This window comes from Scyliorhinus torazame, chromosome 1 (assembly GCF_047496885.1).
Source record: "Scyliorhinus torazame isolate Kashiwa2021f chromosome 1, sScyTor2.1, whole genome shotgun sequence".
Lineage (NCBI taxonomy): Eukaryota > Metazoa > Chordata > Chondrichthyes > Carcharhiniformes > Scyliorhinidae > Scyliorhinus > Scyliorhinus torazame.
This window is the reverse complement of record NC_092707.1, coordinates 74,132,704-74,145,734: the sequence shown is the minus strand read 5'-3', so window position 1 is coordinate 74,145,734 and position 13,031 is coordinate 74,132,704. Positions and strand designations below refer to the sequence as shown.

Sequence of the window (13,031 nt, the reverse complement as noted above, 5' to 3'; positions counted from 1 at the left end):
TGCTGCGAATCCTGAACCACGTTCATTTGAAGATATGCTTGACTGAGGTTGATGTTACTGTGGCCTTCAGTCAAAGCAGCAAATAGGTCATCAATCAGGGGTAGAGGATACTACTTTGCACACTGCAGGATTAACAGTGGCTTCAAAATCACCACAAATGTGTACAGGTCTCTCGTTTTTTTCATCACGGGTACAATCAGCATAACCCGATCACTCATGTTGAGGTTCAAGGTCTCCTGTTCTGACCAGCTGATCTAATTCTGCCTCTACCTTGGGTCTGATTGTGAACTGAGCTGAGCTAGCCTTTAAGCATCTCGCCTGACTTTCTTCCTTGATCTTCAGCTTTACTGAGATATCCTTCATGCTTCCTAGCTCACCATTGAAGACAGATTTTCAGTAGGCCTGATTCGAAATCAGTCATGAGATTTACTTCAGCCCAATTTGATCTGATCTTTTCCAGCCAAGTTCTTTCCATTAGTGCCAGATAATTTCCTTTGACTATATGCAAGGACAAAGCTGCTGTCTTTTCATTTAATAGCACTCTTAACATCAATACCACCACTCAATGTAGATAGGCCAACAAGAGGCGAGGCCATATTGGATTTGGTACTGGGTAATGAACCAGGACAGGTGTTAGATTTGGAGGTAGGTGAGCACTTTGGCGATAGTGACCACAATTCGATTACGTTTACTTTAGTGATGGAAAGGGATAGGTATATACCGCAGGGCAAGAGTTATATCTGGGGGAAAGGCAATTATGATGCGATGAGGCAAGACTTAGGATGCATCGGATGGAGAGGAAAACTGCAGGGGATGGGCACAATGGAAATGTGGAGCTTGTTCAAGGAACAGCTATTGCGTGTCCTTGATCAGTATGTACCTGTCAGGCAGGGAGGAAGCGGTCGAGCAAGGGAACCATGGTTTACTAACGCAGTCGAAACACTTGTCAAGAGGAAGAAGGAGGCTTATGTAAAGATGAGACATGAAGGTTTGGTTAGCGCGCTCAAGAGTTTCAAGTTAGCTAGGAAGGACCTAAAGAGAGAGCTAAGAAGAGCCAGGAGGGGACATGAGAAGTCTTTGGCAGGTAGGATCAAGGATAACCCTAAAGCTTTCTATAGATATGTCAGGAATAAACAAATGACTAGGGTAAGAGTAGGGCCAGTCAAGGACAGTAGTGGGAAGTTGTGCTTGGAGTCCGAGGAGATAGGAGAGGTGCTAAATGAATATTTTTCGTCAGTATTCACACCGGAAAAAGACAATGGTGTCGAGGAGAATACTGAGATCAGGCTACTAGACTAGAAGGGCTTGAGATTCATAAGGAGGTGGTGTTAGCAATTCTGGAAAGTGTGAAAATAGATAAGTCCCCTGGGTCGGATGGGATTTATCCTAGGATTCTCTGGGAAGCTAGTGAGGAGATTGCTGAGCCTTTGGCTTTGATCTTTAAGTCATCTTTGTCTACAGGAATAGTGCCAGAAGACTGGAGGATAGCAAATGTTGTCCCCTTGTTCAAGAAGGGGAGAAGAGACAACCTCGGTAACTATAGACCAGTGAGCCTTACTTCTGTTGTGGGCAAAATCTTGGAAAGGTTTATAAGAGATGGGATGTATAATCATCTGGAAAGAAATAATTTGATTAGAGATGGTCAACACGGTTTTGTGAAGGGTAGGTCGTGCCTCACAAACCTTATTGAGTTCTTTGAGAAGGTGACCAAACAGGTGGATGAGAGTAAAGCAGTTGATGTGGTGTATATGGATTTCAGTAAAGCGTTTGATAAGGTTCCCCACAGTAGGCTACTGCAGAAAATACGGAGGCATGGGATTCAGGGTGATTTAGCAGTTTGGATCAAAAATTGGCTAGCTGGAAGAAGACAAAGGGTGGTGGTTGGTGGGAAATGTTCAGACTGGAGTCCAGTTACTAGTGATGTAACACAAGGATCTGTTTTGGGGCCACTGCTGTTTGTCATTTTTATAAATGACCTGGAGGAGGGCGTAGAAGGATGGGTGAGTAAATCTGCAGATGACACTAAAGTCGATGGAGTTGTGGATAGTGCGGAAGGATGTTACAAGTTACAGAGGGACATAGATAAGCTGCAGCGCTGTGCTGAGAGGTGGCAAATGGAGTTCAATGCAGAAAAGTGTGAGGTGATTCATTTTGGAAGGAATAGCATGAAGACCGAGTACTGGGCTAATGGAAGGAATAACAGGAAGACTGAGTACTGGTAAGATTCTTGGCAGTGTGGATGAGCAGAGAGATCTCGGTGTCCATGGACAAAGATCCCTGAAAGTTGCCACCCAGGTTGAGAGGGTTGTTAAGAATGCGTACGGTGTGTTAGCTTTTATTGGTAGAGGGATTGAGTTTCGGAGCCATGAGGTCATGTTGCAGCTATACAACACTCTGGTACGGCCGCATTTGGAGTATTGCGTGCAATTCTGGTCGCCGCATTTTAGAAAGGATGTGGAAGCATTGGAAAGGGTGCCGAGGAGATTTACCAGAATGTTGCCTGGTATGGAGGGAAGATCTTATGAGGAAAGGCTGAGGGACTTGAGGCTGTTTTCATTAGAGAGAAGAAGGTTAAGAGGTGACTTAATTGAGGCATACAAGATGATCAGAGAATTGGATAGGGTGGACAGTGAGAGCCTTTTTCTTCGGATGGTGATGTCTAGCATGAGGGGACATAGCTTTATATTGAGGGGAGATAGATATAGGACAGATGTCAGAGGTAGGTTCTTTACTCAGAGAGTAGTAAGGGTGTGGAATGCCCTGCCTGCAACAGTAGTGGACTCGCCAACACGAAGGACATTCAAATGGTCATTGGATAGACATATGGACAAGAAGGGAATAGTGTAGATGGGCTTCAGAGTGGTTTCACAGGTCGGTGCAACATCGAGGGCCGAAGGGCCTGTACTGCGCTGTAGTGTTCTATTTTCTATGTTCAATGGAACCACTTCTCTAGTGTAGATTTTTAAAACCATTATTTGAGGGTAGTAGAGCAATATGTCGACCTTCACAGATGAACAGTCTCTGGCACCAGCAAGATGGCTGCCCAGTGTTCACCTCCATCTTCACTGGTTCACCATTCTGAAATGAAGTGACCCAATATCGGGTTGCTGCACCTGCAATAGTTAGTACATTTAATGACAGGTGTTGTGGTGCCCCCCCCCCCCCCCCCCCCTCCAAATTATGCTCAGGAAGGTTGGAAATTTTACACCTACCATCTTGTTAACTTGAGCAAAATAGTCAAATTATTCTGTATTTGAGCTCCATCGCTCTGTATTCTTCTCAAGGTCCCACGGCAACAAAATCTGCTATTTTTCTCTATGGAAGAACCTGAGTTTTTAGCATTACTTTGCTTCTTTCTCCCCAAAGCAAGGCACAACCCCAGCTCCGTCTGTTTCCCTTTGTGTTTTGCAACAACCCCAACTATTAATTTGTTGTTGCAGGGTACTTGCTCCTCATGGCTACCGAGTTTGTTTCAGGCAGAGCACGTGGCACACTTCTCTCCAAGATTGTTCCCTTCAGATTTTTCAGTGGTTTTTCGGTTCCCCGGTGACTGCAATCTTTGTTTGGTTCCCCCGTCGGCAGATTTCATGTAGCGGTGATTTCAAGTATTTATTATTGTCTCAGGTGCCTACAAACGCCGATCGACTTCATTTTGGGGGAAGAGTCCAACTGTTTGGCTTGCTCGTCCCCAGTCTTTAGTGGCGGATTCAGTATCAAGTCTGCAGGCCTTGGAAGTTCAATTGAAACTTAGAGGTTTATTTAGAAGATATTAACACTACAGGCTGTGATGTTAGACTGCCCATTTGCCTGCAGAAATGGCCGATGACTTCATCTCTGACGTCACGCAATCATTCTGTTAAAGTGCCCCTGTTCAGCTACAAATATGCTTGTCTGGAAATACTAAAAACACTGAATACACAACAGTGTGAACTCTTCTTGTAGCTTATTCCTCAAGTCCAGGCATCATTCTCGTTATTCTATGCTACACTCGTTCCGAGACTAGTATATTATTCCTAAGATTTGACACCCAGAACTGTACACACTACTCCCAGATGAGGTCTAACCAGGACTTTGGATAGCTGAAGCATGTCTTCTAACCTCTTATATCCTTCGAGCCCTCCACCACCTATTTAGGAATGTCATTCCTTCTCTGTTTCCTACCACCATGTCTAAGTGAATGAGTGGGGAGTTAGTATTTCCTAGGCCAATAGATGCATTTCTACCCATCTCTCTGATTTGTCTACAAGTTTATTCTTAATTTTCCACCCACTTGTAATGTTACCTAACTCTGAACCATTTTATTGTTTGAATCAGTCCTTTCCAGCATGAATTCCCTTCACCAAAAGTGCAAAACCTTCTTTATATTATAGCATTCTATTTTCCTCTGCTGTCCAGTTTGCAGCCAAGTTTTTTGTTCTACTAAATCTACATCTGTCTATTTGTTTTCCACACAACATTTGGCAATGCATGTATTTTGTTTTTCTTGTTTGTATTTAGTATTCTATCCCGCGGATGGAAATGGCTGGCACGAGGGGACATAGCTTTAAACTGAGGGGTAATAGATATAGGACAGATGTCAGAGGTAGGTTCTTTACACAATGAGTGGTGAGGCCGTGGAATGCCCTACCTGCAACAGTAGTGAACTCGCCAACATTGAGGGCATTTAAAAGTTTATTGGATAAGCATATGGATGATAATGGCATAGTGTAGGTTAGATGGCTTTTGTTTCGGTGCAACATCGTGGGCCGAAGGGCCTGTACTGCGCTGTATCGTTCTATGTTCTATTACTTTAATTTCCTTTGTGCACCAAGTGAGCAGCTGAATCTTTCTCCTTGTTTGTAGCCAGTTAATTTGACTTTTTTTCTTTCCTTGCTCACTTTATTTCTCTCCCGTGCTTTCCGCTTGCTTTTTTTTTTTTGTTTCTAACTGAAAGCCATATTAAAAGAAGAACATGATGTCCGCGAAGGTCATTTTCTCTTTCCATTGGACCTAAAGCCCAGAAATCTGGCTTTGGGCTGCCCATTTTCCAGATGCTATATGGCCTCCTGACCGTCCAGACGTGCAGACAATAAGCATGCGCACACTTGCAACCTGAAGTGCTCCATCCACCATGCTGGATAAAGACAGAAAAAAGAGGCTTTCTTTCCGTACACCTGAAGCAGAGCTCAAATAAGTTAACTTGCCGTTGATGGCTTTTCTGGTTCAGTACTTTTTATCTTGCACCAACTCACTTTCAGGGGTCCATGTTTCATCTTGTTAAGTCTGATCTGATATATGACTATTTTGCCAGGTTTTGTTCAGGTTAAAGTCTGTATTCTTAGAAAATTTAGGCCTGTGAACATTTGTCATTTTCCAGGTTCGCTGCATAAGCCCATCAAGTTTGATCCGTACTCTGACTTCTTAAACATGCATTGAGGGCAGTTCTGGTCACTTGCATTTAAAATGGTTAGCCAGGGAATATTCCACGTACTTTGCCATATTTTGTATGTAAAAGTGATCCTCGGTTTGCTTTAGTGAGCAGAAAAGTAAACTGACGAATCAATACAGAGCTGCTGCTTGTCAATATGTGATGAGACACATATCAGCAAAACAAAAACTTCCAACCACAATGAGCAAAATTTAATCTTCATGCATTAATGAGTTGAATTGTGAAGTTGAATATTTTAAGAGGTATGAACAGTACCACTGACTTTTTTTTAATACACATGTATTAAAGAAGACATTCAACTAGTGAAAATTCTGAGGAAGAGGTCTCCAGCAATGCTGCTTCCTGGGATTTTACAGAGCCTGGCCAAAGAGTGAATTGTTCTTGTTCAAGGTAGGATATCACTTATTTAGCAAAATAACTCCATGCATTGCTCTGCTTATGTAGGTTATTTGATGTGACTTCTCCATGCTTAATTATCTGGTAGTGCATTGGTTTCCAACAAGTGTATGAAATGGTATTTTCAATATTCTTCTCTTCTTCTCCTCCTCCTCCTCCCCCAACGCCTTGCAGAAGCCCAAACACCATGTAGAAACTTCCAAGTGGACGGATGAGGGTCGATTGCACAATAGATATTTTCTGCTACTCCCCTCCTACACTTGCAAATTCTGCTTGTCAATTGATGGCAGAAAATGAGTTGAGTGAAAAAAGCAAGTCAAGGTGACTTTCTCTTCCTTCTCTTTGTGTCCTCCATCCTGCAACCTCCACCCCGAAACGCCCTGCAAAATACAATCGCCCATTCCCAAACCTGCTAGAGAAAGGAGCACCACATCATTGTGATGTGAGAACTAGGGAAAGTCATCAACTAAGATAATTGAGATTGAATCTCTGGAAACCTGAAAACGGGGCAATATTCGAAACGGCCGCGGGGCTGGGGACAGACGGCGGGTAGCTTTACAACGGCACTGTTTAAGGACTATTTAATTTTTTTTGGAAAGAGCCAAGAGTTCAAACAACTTTACTTGAAATAGCTTTCAATCAAGTTCTTTAAAATCTGTTACATCATGGGTCGACTTACAGTGGATCTAATTGCTAAAAGTAGTGTCCATGTAAAGAACAGAAGAGATGAGCCGTTGGAACAATACTTAAAAAAACTAACTCATCTTAATTTTTCAAACAAGAGTATTGATGAAATTGTATCTAGGTGGCAATTTCTGTGGTGGAAGAGCTAGAGGGATTAACAGAGCTTCGGGAATTGCATGTAGAAAATCAGCGCCTCCCTCTTGGAGAGAAGCTGCTTTTTGATCCACGAACACTCCAATCTCTGAAGGAAGCGGTCCTACACATTCGATTAGGACCCTTGTAAAAGGTTCCTCAAATGCTGGAATGGGTATTAAGGGCGCTGGTTTCATCACTGCTTGAGGTTTCCCTACCACTTGACATGTGTGACATGATTGACAAAATTTAACTACATATTTATGTAGTTCAGGCCAATAAAAATGTTTCTGGAAAAAAAAAAAAGAATCTCTGGAAACCTCAGGATTCAATTTCACCACTTCCTTTGGATGATAAATGCTGAAATGCTTACGCTGTTAACTATTGGGGAGGCAGTGGCATAGTGGTATTGTCACTGGACTAGTAATCCAGAGACCCAGGGTAATGCTCTAGGGATCCAAGTTTGAATCTCACCATGGCAGATGGTGACATTTTAATTCATTAAAAATCTGGAATTAAAAAGTCTACCATGATGGCCATGAAGCCATTGTCTTTTTTTGTTGTAAAACCCATCTGGTTCACGAATGTCCTTTAGGGAAGGCAATCTGCCATCCTTACCTTTTCTGGTGTACATGTGACTCCAGATCCACAGCGATGTGTTTGACTCTTAAATATCCTCAGGGATGGGGACAATAAATGCTGGCACAGCCAGCAACGCCCACATCCCATTAATGAATGATGTAGGTAAACGTATTGTGAAGATTGAATCCTTTTAGAAAATTATTTTTAGCCTACCCAAAGCAACTAGACTTGACCCAGAAATAACTTTCTTATTCGGCAGCATCCACTATTAAATTGGATGTTATTAATGCTGTAATTTTATCAAGGTCATAGTTGGGCCACGTCATGGACTGGCCAGGTAAAATATTAAAGGTAATGGGAAAATTGTAAAAGGTGTCAGCAATAACACGGTTTATAATAAACTCTCTCTTGAGAGGAACATTTTCTGCTGTGATCATTTTTGAAAAGAAAAGACCTAAAATGTACTAATTGTTATGCTTGTAATAAATATACATCCTTGGTAATATCAACCAGTAATTGGGTAACGTGCCGTGGGACCATGTCCATTCAAGAAACTTGCTTTACTACAATCTGATTTTGGTCAGGTGACCTATTCGGATTGATATTCAATTACGCCATTGCCTTTGCTTCCATTGTTGGTTATAGCTAAGAATGGTGTCCTTGAATGTGTATTTTTTTTCTAGTTATATTTCAATTCTCTGTTAATTGGTCTAATTTAATATTCAAGATCTGCAAATCTTTCTGGAAGAACTGCATCAGTTTTTGAAAGATTTGTGTGAACTATAAACTTTTAAAATAAAGTTTACCTCCAATATATTTCTTGATTTTGCTTGATTCCTGTTCTGACCTATTGTTCTTTGGAGCTACTTCTGAAATTGCTTCTTTGTTTCTGTGTCGTACCTTTGAAGGTTCCCGTGGTGCTTTCTTTGTCCAATAACTAAGTGTCATACAGGATAACACCTTGCACAAAATAGAATGTAGGAAGATTTACCTTGTGCCTTAATAAGATGAATTTTGTTCTGGGGCAAATTCCCCTTGAGTCCTAACTTAATCACTTTTGTTTGTGAATAAAAAAGAAGCCTTGGATTTATATAGTGCCTTTTACAATTACAGGGCATCCCAAAGTGCTCCATTGCCAATGGAGTACTTTTGAAATGTACTGTTGTAATATAGGAAACAAAGCAAGCTCCCACAAGTAACAACGTGATAATGATAAACAACTTTCTGTGATGTTGATTAAAGGCCAAATAATGACTCGGGCACTTGTGATAACACCCCTACTCTTTTTGAAATAGTGCCGTGGAATCCTTTATGACCGCCCAGAGGGTAGGCAGGATCTCCGTTAATGTTTCTAAAAGATGGCACTGAGTAGTGCAACATTCCCTCAGTACCGTGCTGGAGTGTCGCCATTTTTTCATGCTGAAGTATTGGAGTATGTCTTCAACCCACAGAGACATGTGTTATCAACTGAGTTACCGCTGATATGATGGTGGAGACTGGACTTGGTACACAGTATTTAGAGTGTTAAGTAATGTAACCGCCTAACGTAGAAAGAAAAGGCACAAACATTTTGCATTTCCAGTAAAACAAAGTGTTTTGCAGTTGTTCATGCTGTTGGTTCTAATCAATTTTCATCTTACACCACTTTGCACTGCTGACATTTTTTTAAAATATGTTTTATTGACATTTTTTTCCCAAGCAACAATTTTTCCCCTCTTACAAAGCAAACGCAACAATAACGATACAGAAATTTTTAACAATACACAAGTAACAAAACCCCTTTATCTTTGACCTAAACTAAACAAACCCCCCCCCCCCCCCCTTCCCCCTGGGTTGCTGCTGCTGGTCATCTGTCTTCCCTCTAACGTTCCCCTAGGTAGTCGAGAAATGGCTGCCACCGCCTGGTGAACCCTTGAGCCGATCCTCTCAGGGCAAACTTTATCTGCTCCAGTTTAATGAACCCCGCCATATCATTTACCCAGGCCTCCAGTCCGGGGGGTTTCGCCTCCTTCCACATGAGTAGGATCCTGCGCCGGGCTACTAGGGACGCAAAGGCCACAACGTCGGCCTCTTTCGCCTCCTGCACTCCCAGCTCTTCCGCAACTCCAAATAGAGCTAACCCCCAGCCTGGTTTGACCCGGGCCTTCACCACCCGCGAAATCACTCCCGTCACTCCCTTCCAATACCCTTCCAGTGCCGGGCACGCCCAAAACATATGTGCGTGGTTTGCCGGGCTCCCGCCACACCTCCCACATTTGTCCTCCACTCCAAAGAACCTGCTCAATCTTGCTCCCGTTATGTGTGCTCTATGTAGCACCTTAAATTGAATCAGGCTAAGCCTGGTGCATGAGGAAGAGGAATTTACCCTGCTTAGGGCATCAGCCCACATACCCTCCTCTATCTCCTCCCCTAGTTCTTCTTCCCACTTTCCTTTTAGTTCGCCCACCGACTCCTCCCCCTCTTCCCTCATCTCTCGGTAAATCTCTGACACCTTGCCCTCTCCGACCCACACCCCTGAAAGCACCCTGTCCTGTATCCCCTGTGTCGGGAGCAACAGAAATTCCCTCACCTGTTGTCTAGTAAACGCCCTCACCTGCATATATCTTAAGAAATTTCCCCGGGGCAACTTATACTTTTCCTCCAATGCTCCCAAGCTCGCAAAAGTCCCATCTATAAATAAATCTCCAACCCTCCTAATTCCCAACTGGTACCAGCTCTGAAATCCTCCATCCATTCTTCCTGGGGCGAACCTATGGTTGTTCCTGATTGGGGACCCCACCAGGGCTCCCCGCACCCCTCTCTGTCGCCTCCACTGTCCCCAGATATTCAATGTTGCCGCCACCACCGGGTTCGTGGTAAACTTTTTAGGTGAGAGCGGTAGCGGCGCCGTCACCAGCGCCTCTAAACTCGTCCCTTTACAGGACTTTCTCTCCAGTCTTTTCCACGCCGCTCCCTCACCCTCCATCATCCATTTACGTATCATTGCCACATTGGCGGCCCAATAATAATTGCCCAATTCGGTAGTGCCAATCCTCCTCTGTCCCTACTACGCTGAAGGAACCCCCTCCTTACTCTCGGAACTTTCCCTTCCCACACGAAGCTCGTGATGCTCCTGTCTATTTTATTAAAAAAGGTCTTGGTGATTAGTATAGGGAGACATTGAAATACAAATAAGAACCTCGGGAGGACCATCATCTTAATTGCTTGCACCCTGCCCGCCAGCGATAGAGGCTGCATGTCCCACCTCTTGAAGTCCTCCATTTGTTCTACCAACCGTGTCAGATTAAGTCTGTGCAAGGTTCCCCAGCTCCTTGCACTGCTGACATTGATACAGATTTACAAAAAAAAATTTATTTGCAGTTATTTTTTGGTATTATTACTGTATGGAGTTCAAATAATTAGAAGCGAAGTACTGTGGATGCCGGCAATCTGAAAAGAAATGCTGGAATAACTGAACAGGTCTGACAGCATCTGTGGAGAGAGAAACCGTTAACATTTCAAGTCGTATCACTGGAAGAAGTCATATTGACTCAAAAAGTTAACTTTGTTTCTCTCTCCGCAGATGCTGCCAGAATGAAAATGAAACCTATAAAATTCTGTACGAAGTCTTACAACACCAGGTTAAAGTCCAACAGGTTTGTTTCGATGTCACTAGCTTTCGGAGCGCTGCTCCATCCTCAGGTGAATGAAGAGGTCTGTTCCAGAAACACATATATAACCGGGACCTGGGATTCATGTCGCATTACATTCATCCCCCACCATCTGGCCTGCGAAATCCTACCAACTGTCCTGGCTTGGTACAATTCACACCACTTTAACCTGGGGTTACCCCATCTCTGGATCTGTAAAGATTTAATCACCTGCTAATGCTCGCATTCCAAGCATTGTTTGGCATCTTTGAATTTGTCTATATATGTGTTTCTGGAACAGACCTCTTCATTCACCTGAGGAAGGAGCAGCGCTCCGAAAGCTAGTGACATCGAAACAAACCTGTTGGACTTTAACCTGGTGTTGTAAGACTTCGTACTGTGCTCACCCCAGTCCAACGCCGGCATCTCCACATCATGGCTATAAAATTCTGACAGGGTAGATGCAGGAAGGATGTTCCCGATGGTGGGTGTGTACAGAACCAGGGTCACAGCCTGAGGATAAACCATTTAGGACAGAGATGAGGAGACATTTGTTCACCCAGAGAGTAGTCGGCCTGTGGAATGTGTTACCTCAGGAAATAGTTGAGGCCAAAACATTGCATGTTTTCAAGAAGCAGTTAGATACAGCACTTAGGGCGATGGGGATCAAAGGATTTGGGGGGAAAAATGTGGGATTCGGCTACTGAGTTGGATGATCAGCCATGATAATGAATGGCAGAGCAGGCTCGAAGGGCCGAATGGCCTTCCCCCTTCCTATTTTCTATGCTGAATCTGTGTTTCGAGACCATATGACTTTTCTTCCAGTAATATGACTCAAAAAATTAACCGTTTCTCTCCACAGATGCTGTCAGACCTGCTAAGTTTTTACAGCATCTACTTACTGCTTTCAGTTTGAATAAATAAGTTAGGCCGAATGCTGTAAATTGTAAATGTGAGCTCTTATTACTGCAAAAAGATGTTAAACTTCATACACTGTTTACCATCATTGTTGTCCTCTTGATTCTGACGTGGTGCTGCTTGGGGTCACTTTTGAAATTATGCATTGAAAATTCCATTATTGTTGAATAATAGCCCCTGAATATTGTTATTTTTCAGGCAAAAACTTCTAAAACAACGAAGTGCAACGGGCACAAACCGCCCTCCATCCATCTCCCAGCCTGGTTTTAACTCTGGGCTCCCTTCCGCTTCTTCCTTGCCATCGTCTGCCTCTTCTAAGCACAAAACAAATGAGAAGCAGGAAAAGGGAGATAAGCAGCAGAAACGACCTATGACTCCATTTCATCATCGACCCTCATTAACTGATGAGCTTTGCATGGAACAGGATCCCACAGGGCAGAAGCTTGGATTGGTTGGTATTGATGTCTCCTTAGACATGCACAGCAGCCGGAAGTATGGCAAGCCAGCATCTGGACCTCCAGGAAACCAGAGCAAGCCACTGAATTTGAATCCTATGGATTCTCCACATTCTCCCATCTCTCCTCTTCCGCCAACTCTCAGCCCTCAACCAAGAGGTCCAGAGGCAGAAGGTTTGGAAGGAGCTCCTGTGCCCATTAATCCGTTGCTGTACAGTAATGGTCTCGAACTTCAGGCAATCCCCAGCCTTGATGATAAGACTGGGCTTTTATCACAAAGACTACCGCCAGTGCCGGAGGTGAGCGAGACGACTCTATACAATGGTATCACTGCACAAAATTTGGAGTCATCGGACAAAATCTCATGGCAGTGTTACAAGACTCCAACCCATGTAGAAGGAGAATTCAGGCCACCAGAACTGCACTGTGACAGATGTGACAACAAAATTGATAATCTAGATGGTTCAGCACTAAGACGGTAATATTTGTGGAAAGCTACTTCTATTTAACTGTTTATTTGGCTTGTATCTTCATTGCATCTGAGATTTTCAGATAATCCATTGAAACCTGATTTGAACTTTGAAATAATCCATTATAATCTAGGAGTTCATAGGTTTAAAACTTTTTGAGATTTAAACAAAACCTGCTGCCGTCCAAAAACATATGTTTTATATTAGCTAAATCGGAACAAAGATTAATGCCCAATGACTGGTGAATAAAACGATGAGCAATTTAGATGAAATGGTAAATGGGAGTTTGGGATATGTTATAAATCATTTTTTTATGTTGCATATTAATTTGTATACT

At 43.1% G+C, this 13,031-nt stretch overlaps 1 protein-coding gene across 1 annotated transcript in view; it reads left to right on the top strand.

Annotated features, from left to right (window-relative positions):
• The window catches only part of LOC140408846 (mediator of RNA polymerase II transcription subunit 13-like), a 325,611-nt gene that overhangs the window by 245,745 nt on the left and 66,835 nt on the right, over positions 1–13,031 (top strand). The window contains exons 9-10 of the mRNA XM_072496607.1: positions 5,717–5,818; positions 11,968–12,702. Coding sequence (XP_072352708.1) covers positions 5,717–5,818; positions 11,968–12,702 — 837 coding nt within the window. The remainder of the gene's footprint in view (positions 1–5,716; positions 5,819–11,967; positions 12,703–13,031) is intronic.